The sequence below is a fragment of the Lithobates pipiens genome, unplaced genomic scaffold, assembly GCF_037356315.1.
Source record: "Lithobates pipiens isolate NorthernLeopardFrog02 unplaced genomic scaffold, aLitPip1_a1.2 Scaffold_16, whole genome shotgun sequence".
Classification (NCBI taxonomy): Eukaryota; Metazoa; Chordata; class Amphibia; order Anura; family Ranidae; genus Lithobates; species Lithobates pipiens.
The window spans coordinates 233,721,704-233,735,687 of record NW_027507748.1 but is presented as its reverse complement, the minus strand read 5'-3'; the positions used below and the strand labels follow the sequence as shown (position 1 = coordinate 233,735,687).

Below are 13,984 nucleotides of genomic sequence, written 5' to 3'. Positions count from 1 at the left end.
AGAGAAGCACATAAACCCAGGAATGAAATCACTGGGTATACAATAAGGTATGTTATGTATTAACATTTTGATGTGAACCCCTACCCAAACTCTAAATAAATAGTAGACTTACAGAGTATTGGTTTGGACATCCATTTAGACACCAACCGTGCTTCCAACACAGGATGAGTTTTGGCACTACAGACCTCTCATTATAATCAACTATCACTGCTTAACAAGACATTTTTGCATTTCAATTTGCTCTGATTTTCTAAATAGAAAAAAAAAAGGGACAACTGTTGCAGTGATAACTAAAATAGAAAATACTTAACTTCTGGGAAATTTCTACTTATGACCTGTTCTGTCTCCAGGACAGTAAGGTCGGAAAAAAATTCTAGACAGATCTTTCCTCTAAGGGTCCTTTCACACGGGGCGGATCAGTGATGATCCGCCCCGTGGATATCCGCTTGCTCAGCGGGGATCGCTCCATCGATCCCCGCTGAGCAGGCAGATGACAGGTCCGTCTCTGCACACTGCGCATGGACAGACCTATCACAGTGCCGCTCTCCCCTATGGGAGATCGGATGATGACGGACCGTAGAGTCTGTCGCCACCCGATCTGATCCGCAGACGGATGAAAAAATAGGTTTTTCCTCCATCACACTTTTTCGGATTGGAGCGGGTCGGATGTCAGCGGACTTGTCACAGTTGACATCCGACACTCCATAGACCTCTATGGAGCATCCGTTCAGGTCCGTCCGAAAAACTGACAGCCGACCTGAACGGATCGGCCGTGTGAAAGAGGCCTTAGAGATGGCAAATTATGAAACCCAAGAGAGGAACAATTTTTTTTTTTTTTAAACTATATAGCTATGTGAATACGTACCACGAAAATCCATATCGCCTCCCAAATTTTGCAATCCTAAAAACCCAATAGAGGTTATGATCATTCCCTACTCTATTCCAAGCTATTAAAAAAAAATAGAAAAAAAAACAAGAACTTATTAATAAGAATATCTTTCTCTAGTAAGAGCCTGAAACTAGCTCTGGTTGCTAAAGGCAATGCTGGCTTTCCAGAAATGTTGTTATTTAAGTATTGTGAGGATGTCAGCACAGATGTTTTCTGGAATTGGTACTTTGGTTCATTTCTCTAATTTGATTACCTGCCTCTCCGACATAACATAAAGGTATGTGTTGTCAGAGGAAAAAGCAATGTCTCTTAGAATGGGACTTCCATCTCTCATCACCGGTACCACTTCATACTGAATGCCACCATATGGAGGACCATCTGCACGAATCTGAGAGAAAAAAAAAACGCTCAATTAATTTTTTTATCCCTTTTAAAACAATTACAAGTAAATTCAAGCATTGTCTAGACATTTATTAACCTTAGTATTTGTAGCAACTACTTTTCTAAATATTATATTATAGATCAATTTATAATTGTTCTCATCTTTTCAATATAACTATAAACATTCTTCATAAATACTGGTTTATTATAATCTATGATGACCCATAATGATTCATTATTAACTCCTTGTTGATTGACAGCAGTCTTGTTAATAGTATACAAGATTTCAAACCATAATTAACATATTTTAAGGGCTAGATGTGTTTCATCTATGCCGATTAGATAGGATAGTGTGGAATGTGAGTGATCGCAAGGTGATGAAGTGAAAGGAGGGAAAAAGTGACAGGAGGGGATAACAAAAGGGAAAGAGGGAAAGGGGGGAGGAAGGGGAAGGATAGTGTGGGGGTGTGAGTGAAAAAAGGCTGAGCGATGGAGTGAAAAAGGGAAAGGGGGGTGACACAGGGAATAGAAAAAAGGGGGGGAGGGAAAAGAAGGGGGAGGATAGTGTGAAGTGTGGGACTGATTGTTTCAGTTTTCATAACCAGTTCTGAGAGATGAAACAACCCATGGAAAGGGTGAGAAAAGTGAGTGAGCAAAAGCAAAAACACGCATGGACAAACGGAACACATCAAACAAAGTGAAATGCAAAGAAAAGTGAAGTCACTTCTTCCCTCCTTTCACTTCATCACCTTGCGATCACTCACATTCCACACTATCCTTCCCTTTCCCCCTCCCTTCTTTCCCTTTCCTTTTGCTCGCTCCCGTCACCCTTTTCCCCCCTTTCACTTCATCACTTTGCCTTTTTTTTCATCCACACTCTACACTATCCTTCCCCTTACCCCCCCTCCATTTTTTCCCTTCACTTTTGAACTCCCTCCCGTCACTTTTTCACCCCCTTCCACTTCATCACTCTGCCCCCTTCTCACAGTTCACCACCTCTATTTAGGGTTTAGGATTCAGTGATACCTCTTCTAATCCATGATTATCATTATGCAATTCCACAGTGGCTTTGGAAATTTAGTTTTGGGTCCCGTTCCTGGCTCCCGGCCCCTCCTCACCTCTCCCCCCCCCCCCGGTGGGGGTCTAAGTGTGGCCTCTTGTAGGCCCCTTCACTGGCTTGTTGGGAGAGCTTGCTCCTGTGTGGTGATCCGGGGACTCTGGCCGTGCAGCCTGGATCTTTTGGCAATCTCTGGGCACAGCACCTTGAAGGCTATCTATATGGCAGTCGGTGGTAAATATGAGCTTGAAACTGTATATTGTTTCCTTTTTCATGTGTAACTATTGACTCACGTTGTTTAAATGCAAGTATTTTTACAATACTTTGTGGAGTTCTTGTACCCCTTTTCCCTCTAGAAGACCTCTACGATTTAATGGTCGAAATGCGTTGGATGTACCAGCATGATTATCTATACCTATACCATGATATGTTGCTTATATAACTGTACAGTTGTATTACCTTTTGTATGTGTGATGGCCTCACTTGCAGAGCTCCTGTTTTAAAAAAAAATTCCTGCAATTGTATGCTAATATTTTTCCAATAAAATCTTTATATTTTTCTATTCCAATTTGATTTTTTGTCTGCAACACAAAGCCCCTTTGGGACATTTCCTCTCTATTCATAGTCGTTGGGGCTTGCAGCAACCCTTATCTCACTATTTGTATCATTTCCCTTTTTAATTTATATATTTTGGTGATCAGATTATGATGTCTTACATTTTTCACCTGAGGCCATCACTGCACTGGGTATATGTAAGGGTTTACAACCACTTTAAATAAAAATAGGTGCTGCTTATTATGACCTAAAGCAAACTCCTAGGGCCTATTTGCGGTAATGTGCACACTATTACCATATGCATGGCAATACACTACAATGTGATGTGCTTCATTGGAAAATATGCTGAATGTTATTTGAATGGACCAACTGAACAGACCACACCCTAACACATGACAATGCACACTGACACAATGCATCTGACTGGCAAACTCTGAATGAGCATATGTGGGCAGAACCACCACTGTTTCTAGTATGATTTGGCTAATAGACTAAAGTGGCACACAAACTAACACGTTCATTATTTCTTAAAGATAAAAAATGGCAATATGATGTGATGGGTGCAGCCTGGGCTGGGACAAACTACATTGATGGAAAGTACAGTGTGGTCCAAATCCTCAGGATAAATCTTATGGCTTTAGGGACCGCTGAAGAATCCAATCCAGCACATCTGAGAGACTGAAGAGATTCTCTAAGCAGCAAAGAGCAAAGTGCACAGACTGAGATCTCATGTACACTTCTGCTGGTAAACTGACATTTAGAAGCAGTTGGGTGTTTTTTCAGCTGCCCCTGAACTTCTCTCTATGTTATCTTATCAGCACATGTACACTGAGTCGTTTAGTGGTTTCCATGCAGTTGAGGTTAGAAGCATTTCTTGGAAAGCAAGAAAAATGCGTTCAGGGCAGATATTCAGAGGCATTTGAAATGCCAAATGCCTACAACAGCTTGTAAACGCAGTAACTTGCGTTTAGCCGCGTTTCGTATATAGGAGTTTTTAATGAAGATACATTTCTGACCATTTGCAATGCAAAACATGCTTCTAAACGTAAACAGGGATAAACATGGCTAAACGCTGCATGTAAACGCGGCACAATGGATGTTTTTAACTGGTGGTTATTAGCTGTCAAGTTCCATCATTCAGGGGAGGTTTTAAAACGTCCCATGTATGTGAAGCATAAATGTAGTAAACATTAAAATAAGGCAATTAGCAACTAACATAAATTAAGAGGAATTACGCTTATCACGGTGCTCTAAAAGATTCCCCACTGTGGAAAACAACAAGGGAACTGTCACAATGGATCTGGATGGCATCTGCAATAGCTATGAGAGATAACAAGGGGTCACCACCTTGCACACTTTGCTCTTTTTGTCTGATTAGTTCTTACTGAGGAGACTGAAGCACCAGCCAGGTAATTAGGACTTTCCAAAACAGATAAATGTTAGAAAACTTCCATGAGCTCTTCCAACACTGGAAGCTTGTAATCACATCTGGTATTCTTAAATAAGGATGCTTTAGTTAATTAAAGGGGTTGTAAAGGTAAGTGTTTTTTCACCTTAATGCATCCTTTTTTAAATCACAAACATATCATACTCACCTACACTGTGCAGCTGGTTGTGCACAGAGTGGCCCTGATCCTAGTCTTCTAGGGCCCCCCAGTGGCTCTCTCGGCTCCTCCTCTTGCAGGCCAGCTCCCGAGTCCAGCATTTGGCATTGAGGAGGACAAGCCTTCAGAACCCAGGCTTCATCTTCAGGAGATGGGAAGGGAATGTGGAGATTTTTGGACCGCTGGGATCTTTTAAAACAATTTAAGGCTATAGTGTAGAGTTCAATTTCCTGAGTGGTAATTATCAATTTACTAATACATCACATGCACAAATGCTCATAGAATATGAGGTATTGGACATATGGATGTATTGATATATCTTTTTAGAGCCAAAAAACCCCTGAAGAAGACTATGACCGAATAAGTTGAAATGGTTTGTGTGGATATCATTCTTGTAATGTACGGTCAATTGATAGTTGTACTGTGTAATAATTGACAGCTGTAATAGAACATGACTGTACACACCTGTAGCCAGAACTCATATTTTAAATCATATTCCTATTCTTGTACCAATTTTGTCCAATAAAGATTTTACAATATTAAAACCCTTGGGGCAATCCTTCAATTTTTTTAAACTAATTTCTTACTTCCTTATATTAGACCTAAACACCAGGTCCTTCAGCTGGGTAAAGAATAAATCTTTCTATGCACTAAGTAGACAAGCATGTAGGGCACCCCTATTACATATTGGCTATGTAGCATCCTGAGTTATCTGCCTGCCTATTGCACAATGAATTAATGACAACAGGAAATTGTGTTTTCAGCTAAATGACTATGCAGTGTAGCAGAGGTAAGATCCTCAATACTGGTTGAACAGAATAAAAAAATCCTTTAGCAGGTAAAACAGTTCTCATATATGCATTTTCAACTAGGTAATAACCTGATTGCCTAGAATTTTAAGTTGTATCGCATCACTGAAGCTTAGATTAGAACAAATCTGACACATTTTGTCTACTGTGAGTCTCTAAAATGCCCACAGGAAAACAGACATAGCACTGGGAAAATGCACTAAATTGTCTAGATTCTGGCACACTATTAAAACTCCACTGCCTTTAGGCAGAAGGTGATAATTTGCATTCTGTCTGCATGTGACAGGATTTGCACTTTTAAAAGGCCATTTGACTGCAACAAGATGCTAACGTATCTGAGAGACACATTGGAGAATGAAGCTGACATGTATCTAGAGACAAGCCAGCCAAACAAACCACAGGATTTTAGTAGCCTAGTGGTCTATTGTGACACGTATGCTGCCAAATGCTGTCCAACAAACTAGGCCCTCTGGGACTTTGTATGACCTAACCCAAAGTAGCAATGAAATAGTAACCAACAGCTTAATAGGAAGAGAAATATTTCAGATGTTCCTCATGGTCTTATTCAAATTGATTGGCAAAAGCACAGTGTTGACACAGAGAGCAGATCCCTCTGTTTAAGTAATGTAAACAAGATAATTTGTCTATAGGCCCTTTTTCACCTTAAGAAAGGGAACAACAAAGTTGGAGAATATCTGTATGTGAAGAAAGCTTCCAAACTTGGAGGACCACTATATACCTCTTTAGGCAAAACCTATACAGGTCCAACGGTCTGTGGACTGCATAGCCACAGTATCAAAATTGGATGCCAAAAAACAGAAATGCCCTTATGTTTGGCAAAACGCCCATGTGGTCAACTTATCTAGATAGAAAACATCATGTGGCATGAAATTGCTTGCATAGTTAGTGGCCATATGACTGCACAGGTAAGACTCAAGTAATAATGTAAAATACATTCTGCTTTTGCTTGATCTAATGAATAATATAATTATTTTCACAAACTGAAGTCATTTTAACTTCAGCATAGTCTAATTGAATCCACGTAGATCTAAGTTCAATCTGAGCGATTATAGATATAAAAAAGCTTTTAAAGCATAGTCTAGGGATAATCAGAGCTTAAGGGTCTCTGAGGTACTTCTTTTTAAATATAAAATTCTAATGTTAAAATATTTAACAAGTGATCATTTAATATATAAAGCAGACTTGGATAAGCATGTAATTTTAAAGCATAAAGCGGTGTCTGGAAAACAAAGTTAGGGGTTATTGGTAACAACTGTGCAAAAGTTAGGAGGGACTAAGGGCCTGTTCACACCGGAACGTGAAACCCATGTTCTGTGCACATTTCCGCATTGTGTTCCAAATGCACTGGTTGTATGATCTGCTGCAGGTGTCAATAGCTTTCTAATGAAACAGCAAATGCAATGCATTACATTTGACTGCAGTGGATTCTGTTATATTGCGTTTCTAAAGGTAGTGCATGTAGTAATTTTGGTGCAATCCAGTGCAATTTCTGCTCATTAAAATAAATGTGCTGAAAATTTCATCACACTGAATTGCACAGGAATCACACAGAAACATGGAGCGCATTCCTGTGCAATTCAGGCGTGGACAGCCACTTAAAACATATGTAAATGCAAAAAATAAACTTCTTTTTAGTGTTCTAAATATACCATTGAAAGGGTTTTGTTAGATCCGATTGGAAAGTGCAAGAAAATAACTGCTGACTTTGAGCTCCTGAGCAATTTGCAGTGGTATCTCTAGCAGTGCTATCAGCACTGAACAAGATTACAGCACAGACAGAACACCTTACCCTTGTTAAAAATTAGAAGAGGGGGGAAGAATTCTGTAGCCGCAAAACACTTTGTGAAAAGTGTTACTGGCAGTATCACCTGATGGAAAAAACAAGACAAATGCAGCCACCACATCCAAGGGCTAGTAAGTTGCAATATATTACATCAGGGTTTCTCAACCAGGGTTCCGTGGGTTCCTCTAAAGGTTGCTTGGGGTTCCCTGAGCAATGGCCAATTTCTACCTCTCAGGTAAGTTCTTAAGGTCACCATTGATCTTTTTAGTTATCTGTAAAGGGGGAAATTCTTCCCAATAACCACAAGTGTAAGAAGCATTCTTCTCATTGACCATCACACTAATGTATGATGAATTCTAGATTTTTCATTTTTAGCAGGGGTTCCCAAAGATCAGAGAATTATTTCCAGGGTTCCTCTGTGTTGAAAAGGTTGAGAAAGACTGTATTACATGTTTCCTCCTGGGTTTAGGTACACTTCAAGTAATGTGACTTACAACAAGAGTGAATAATTTGAGAAACCCTACATTAGATAACTGACTGATTTTTCTAGATCTAGAATTCAGTGGCATCATCACAAGGTTGTGTATTGGTAATGGCTAAGCAGAGGGAGGGGACAGAAGCATAAAACTGGAACTGCTTGCTGTAATAAAAACTGTTCTGATGCACCTGTGAGCCGGAGGAGAAGCGACCGATTTTAGTTCTAGCAGCTGCTCTGTGGTGCCTGCAGTTGGGCTTTAAGTTCCCTGTCTCCTGACTACACTCCCCCCCACCTTTATCTGCTGTAAAATGTTGTTTAGGAGCTTATTTTGAAGGGGCATTAACGAGCATGGCCAAAAATGATATGCCTGTCTAGACCCACATGATCTTGTACACGCTAAATTGTTTCACGTTGTAATTTTAACAGTTTAATGAATATTTCTTTCTGCTTAAAAATGTACAAAAAAAATCCTCTCTGGTGCCAAAATATAAAAGGAAGGAAACACTGAAGAAAAAAAAAACAGAATACATTCATGTGCCGTTTCCCAATTCCAAATACTACAGGTTTTAATGTAGAGCTTAATGCACCAGAAGCAAGTTCATGATCAAACTGAAAATCATGGACGTGATGCTGTGGAAGAAGCAGACTGAACTGTAGTCATACAGAGGGTAGCCAAAATATATCATGCAGAGAAAACATATCTGGCAGTGTGAAAACGACATTCAAAGAATTGGAGAAGCAGAATCACCTGCTACTAAGGTGGTAAGTCACAGTTTAAGTCGTGTGCTCACTGAGACAGCTTAGAAGTAGAAGCTCTGCAAGAAGTCACCTCCAGCAAAGCAAAGGCTTAAGTATTACTTATTCTCATGATGGTGCCTAATGAAGAAGTGATATATACGAGAGCACATTCAGCAATACTTTCCTCTAAATCTCATAATGAATGCTTCTACAGATGTTTCTACATCGAAAACAACATATGCTGACGGTATCAGATTTTTTTTCAGCAAATACTTTTTTTTTTTTTAGAAAAAGAATAAGTGATAAAACAATTCCCTATGATTGGCTGATATAATCATTCTCAATAGGCAGAGAATTATGTGTATCATGTAAACTTTAATAAATCAAAATACTTGAAAGTTTTAAGACAAGTTGAAGCTTTTCTGGGGTGCCTATTGGCCCATTGCCTAACCTGATCCATTTTTTAAGACCATGTAAAAATATGGCAGGTGTAGTGTCTTCCAACTACAGTTGATGTGTTTCTTCACTGGAGATATGGTAAAAAAAAAACATATTGTTATAAGTACTTGTATGTCTGTTATATACAATGTTTTACAAGCTAGAATTCAGGAAGTTAATCCTCTCAATGCTCTCATGAACTTAATCCTCTCAATAGCTTAAAACTGTGTGTAGAAAAAAAATGGCATGTCTTTCTCATCTTCAACCCATTGATAGGATAGAAAATCGATTTAGCAAAGCTCCTCTAAACATTTATGTAAAATTCTTGCCATTTACAAAATAGACTGCCCATTCTATGCTCCAAGATCATTACCAAAAGATTTTCAACAGACATATGAATATCATTATAAGCCTGAAGTATTGTTAGAACACCTAAATGGTTTAGAATCTGCTACTCTGCTTGTTGTACGGGGGCACACAGTAGAAAAACTGCATGCTACAAGTTTTTCTTTTTAATTTGGTTGAATGGTGCAGTGCGCACACACAAAACCAACACCAGGTACATTAAAAAAGTGAGCACAAAAGTGAAGTACACAAAAAGTGGACAGAGTGTACCAGTTGCTCTCCAAACCCTGAACCCCCGCAGCACACAATTCTTGACAAAGGGTGTACTCTTTGTACACTTTGCTGAAACCAGGCAGGCTCTATTCTCCTGGGGACCTGCTGAGGCATGGTCCACCTGAGTAATAGATCAGGCTCCCCCCAAAAAGAGACCCAGGGGGCTGGAAGGGCTGCATGCCCACTAAAGTGACCTATTTCAATAGTGCAAAGTAAGCAAGTGCTCTCAGGTGACAAAGTGCAAGAGAATGCCTGGCCTTCCAGCAGGATATACAAAAATTCCTCCAGTCTTAGCCAAAAGGTCTAGCACAGGAGGCAGGTGCAAAAAAAGTGTGCATGTGTGACCTTGGTGCCATACTAAAAACACCCCTTCTCACCAGGGGCATGAGCATGAGCATTCAGATCCCAGCCCCATCCCTACAAGGAAGTCACTAGCAGTAGGGGGCTCCTACCTACAAATGGAGAGAAGCCTGGGCCAGAATCAATCTGGGAAGAAAAGACCCCCAAAGCACCCTCCTATTACATCAAAGAATACTAACCCATCCTCCATCCATCCAAACATGAAAATGCTACATAAAGTGTAAATGTGTAAGTAGCCAAGAATCACAAAATGTACATTTTACATTTGACACTTTCAAGCTGACAGTGGCTGTCTACTGTAAAAAGGAAGCACTTCAGCTGATACTTTATAACAATACTATGAAAGTGATCTTGAGAATCATTTATTTGATTTGACTCCTCAGACAAGAAAAAAAGTACCTGGCCTCCAGCAATAACCTCCACCAATGTGGTAACAGTGTTGCATATTCTTTGTGTATGCTTGCTGCCAGGGCTGCTGTTAAATCTAGGGGCCCCATACAGCTTTCCTGACAGTTATTAGTCTCTTTTCTCTGCAGCCTCAACTGCACAGATGAATGAAGAATAGGAAGCGCTCTGAGGCTTCCTGCTCATTCACAAACTGAAGCATAGTAAACACAGTTTAATAAGACAGTACAGCTGGACCTCCTGCTCAGCAGGCGCCCTGCCCCCCTTTTGAACTGATGAGGCCTGGGCCCAGTACATGAGGGTTGGCTGTACTGCCTTATCAGTGACCCTACCTGTTGCCATCTCTAAAGAAAATATTATACCCTTTTTCTGTCTCAGGAGAACCAAAAAAACAAGTGAACAAACTATGGGGCCAGATCATCTATCAACTGTCTTTGAAAGCTGTGAAATATACAGCACTCTTGTTCAAAAACGGGATGCTGGTGATCTTGAGGATTCTTTGGCAAAGGTAAAATCCTGCAAGGTTAAACGTCAATGCCCAAATCCAGACAAACGTAAATTGTTGTTTGTGGTCCCCCTGGGTTTTTTTTTTTTTCCACTGTAACACATTCCAACGCTTCCCAATACTTGTAAAAGTATCTTTATATTTGTTAACCCTGTAGAGAGATTTCCCACCACTTCCTACTCTGACTAGAAGGGAAAGTAAAGCACTATGGATAATTCAATAAAAAACTGAGGCTCTAACCCTTCACTACTCTAGTTAAAAGTAAATAAAATGCTTTGGCTGATGCTGAGCTTTACTGTTAAGTCTTTACATGAAATAAAGCAAAACAAACAAGCAACACATAAGGTTTATGTCACACTTGCAATCCTGTTGCAAGAAAGAATCTGAGACAGGATTCCTAGAAATTTCATACAGAAAATTCCCCTTCTTTCTATGTGTCCCTCACTTGCCAGATTTGGCAATGATGCATTGTAACTATGCTGCCAAAAATGCTTACAAATGTAAGTCACCAGTAAGAGAGCAATGCCTCACTTATTAGTGCATGCTTTAGAAAAGTTATCCCGTCATAAGTGTCAGGACAATGAATCTGTTGGAAGTGTGATATTAGCCTTACTTTCATTAGGGTGATATGTTGGATATTCTTCAAATCTATTTTTCTTGGTTTACATTTATTTGCAATTTAGTTTTTTATTATTGTTTCAAGGTGTTAAATGCTGCTAAATGTTACAAGGCAAGTCGTTTTGTTTTGTTTAATCTTTCGGTTTAATACTATGTAGCATTCTTGTACTTTTTCACACGGGGATTTATGTATTTTGTATTATAACAAAAATAATAACTTTCATAATATGCACTTCTGAGCTCCTGTCTTAAATCATACACTTGCAAGTTAGGGATTAGAAAGTGCTGCAACCACCTAACCAAGTTTATTGCGGTCAGCCACTTTTTAACTGCAACTATAGTATCTGGCTAGATTATTACTGGAAGTGTATCCTGTTATTAAATCAGGAAATTGCACTTTATTTACACGAGCTGAAACTAACACATACTGTACTACAGAACCTCCCCAACTCTCCAGGTAATTATATTAAGGAGGATGCTAATCATTTGTCCAGCACTCAATTCTTACATTGTGTGTGTGTATATATATATATATTAGAGCGAGAGAGAGAGAGAGAGAGAAAGAAAGGCAGGAAGAAAAAAAAAAAGAAAGAAAGAAAGTGTCATTCATAGGATATAATAGATTTATCTGTAACTGTACTTCTAATTTCATGTATATTAAAAACTAACAAAAAATGTTGTGATCATTCCAGTTCATTTTGATGCCAAAAGGTACAGTACTTTAAAACAGCATAGCAAACGCTTTCTACGCCTGTACACATTAATACCTTTTTTACAACCTTCCACAGGGGTTTTACATGGAGAATAATAGAGCTAATTAAACTCTGGCCTTTGCAGGTGAAATTCCCATTGATAATAGTAACAATAATAATAATCATTATCATAAATTACATGGATAGTCATTTCAAGTTGGCCGCTAGCACTCAGTACAATCAGGGGTTTGAGTGCAAAAAAGGATGCTTAAATCCAGCCTTTTCTTCAGTCTTGCACAGGTGTACAGACTTTTCTACTGTACTGAAAATGCTTACTCTGATTTCTCTGCACAGTGTGAGCCTTTCACAGTGTGCAATTGAAGCTGCAGCACATTAGACAGAGCTTATCATTATCTGGCTTGATGAGAACCAGCATTATCAAGGAATTGTGATATTTGCATAACTGCTCCCAAAATCCATGGACTTGCATCAGGACTGAGGGCTCTTGACATGACTGCTGAGGCAATGTACTGTGCTGTTTTTTTATGAAGTTATGTACAGAACCTTGCTTGTCCCTTCTAACAACCATGGCCTGCCTAATTTACACAGAGAAGCACCGTACTGACACTGTATTGATGTAGCTGGGTCTAAAAAAAGGTTTATAATGAAGAAGGGTTTTAGTGAAAAAACAAATATCATTAGCATGTTGATGAGTGGTGAGGAGGAACAGGGGAAGGTAAAATTAAACAGATGAACTACTTTCAGTCTGGTCACTGTACCTAAACAGCTGGATGGCTCACTCTTACGGGTGGAAGGATGCTTTAAAGTTAATGCACAGCAGGAAAACACTCTCACTGGGCTGGTTCCGAGAGAATAATGGCATTCAAGGCACTCAGCTACACTGCGTTTTTACTCTTGCCGGCGGTGACAGCGACACCTGCGGTCAAGGAGAACCCAGTGCAACCCAGCTGGACTGGTACTGAGATCAGAAATTTGGAGAAATAGTCCCGAAACCCAACTGTGCCTTCAGGCAAATTAACTTTTCAAAAACCATAGCGCCTGCTCGTCAGGAGCCAGCGCTACATTTATTTGCTTGTTTTTATCAAAGAAATGTAGCAAAATACAATCAACCTTAATTTATGAAGAAAATATTATTTATTCGCAAATTTATATTGGAGAAAGTAAGGGGAACATTTTTTTTCATATGGAAAGCTTTTCTTTTGTCTCAAAACAATAATATAAAATGCATGAGGGTACAGTGCTTCACGACCGAGTAATTGTCAGTTAAAATATCACAAAGCCATTTGGTGTGGCGTGGCATAGTTATCATGCTGGTCCTCAAGTGGTTAAACCCTAACTTTAATGTTGCAGATACTGTCCACTGAAGGGGCAAGCCCAGTAAGTACTGTAGAAAAGAATTTGAACGGTAAAATATGTCACCATCATAAGAATTGTATAATACCTGCTGCTAAAGATAAATGTTTTTTGTCTTAGAAAATGTGTTGGACACACTAAAAAAGAAAAAATAATTTTTTTTTTATAAACAAAGCTAATAAATGTATAAGTTGATCCAAAAAACAAAACAAAAAAAGACAAGGTTATTTGTTCAAGGTCACAGGTACTCAACAACGGGCTCATTCGGTTTCAAAGACAAGTGGCACAGCTCCCATTTCTGATGCTTTCACTTAAAAAGGCAGGCGGTGTTTGTTAGAAGGATGCCGCAGTCAGTCTGGCTCAGTTGGGGTCCCTTCTTCAAAGGTGAGTGATGACTTTCAGAATCTCTGTGTCTTTCTTACTCTCACTTTTCCCCCACCCTCTCCGTTATGTCCCCATATCTTCAGGGCAGCTGTTTAATAAAGCCGTTGCCATGACAACTGCCTCTGAAGCCCATCCACTAAAAGACCTAATGTTATTTTAATGAACCCTTCAGCTCCCAGACTCTTAAAATGATCTGCCAGTGTCCAAAGGAAGAGCAAACACCATGGAAAATGATTCCTAACAGCCCTTTTGCTTTTAAAGAGACGCTGTCATTA

General features: G+C 39.4%; 1 protein-coding gene across 2 annotated transcripts in view; it reads right to left on the bottom strand.

Annotated features, from left to right (window-relative positions):
* Positions 1-13,984, bottom strand: part of PLXNA2 (plexin A2) — a 469,574-nt gene that overhangs the window by 256,866 nt on the left and 198,724 nt on the right. For both annotated transcript variants that reach the window (XR_013274456.1, XM_077481163.1), the window contains exon 4: positions 1,143-1,277. Coding sequence is in view for 1 of the 2 variants with exons in the window: in XM_077481163.1 (XP_077337289.1) it covers positions 1,143-1,277 (135 nt within the window). In the remaining variant the exon portion in view is untranslated. The remainder of the gene's footprint in view (positions 1-1,142; positions 1,278-13,984) is intronic.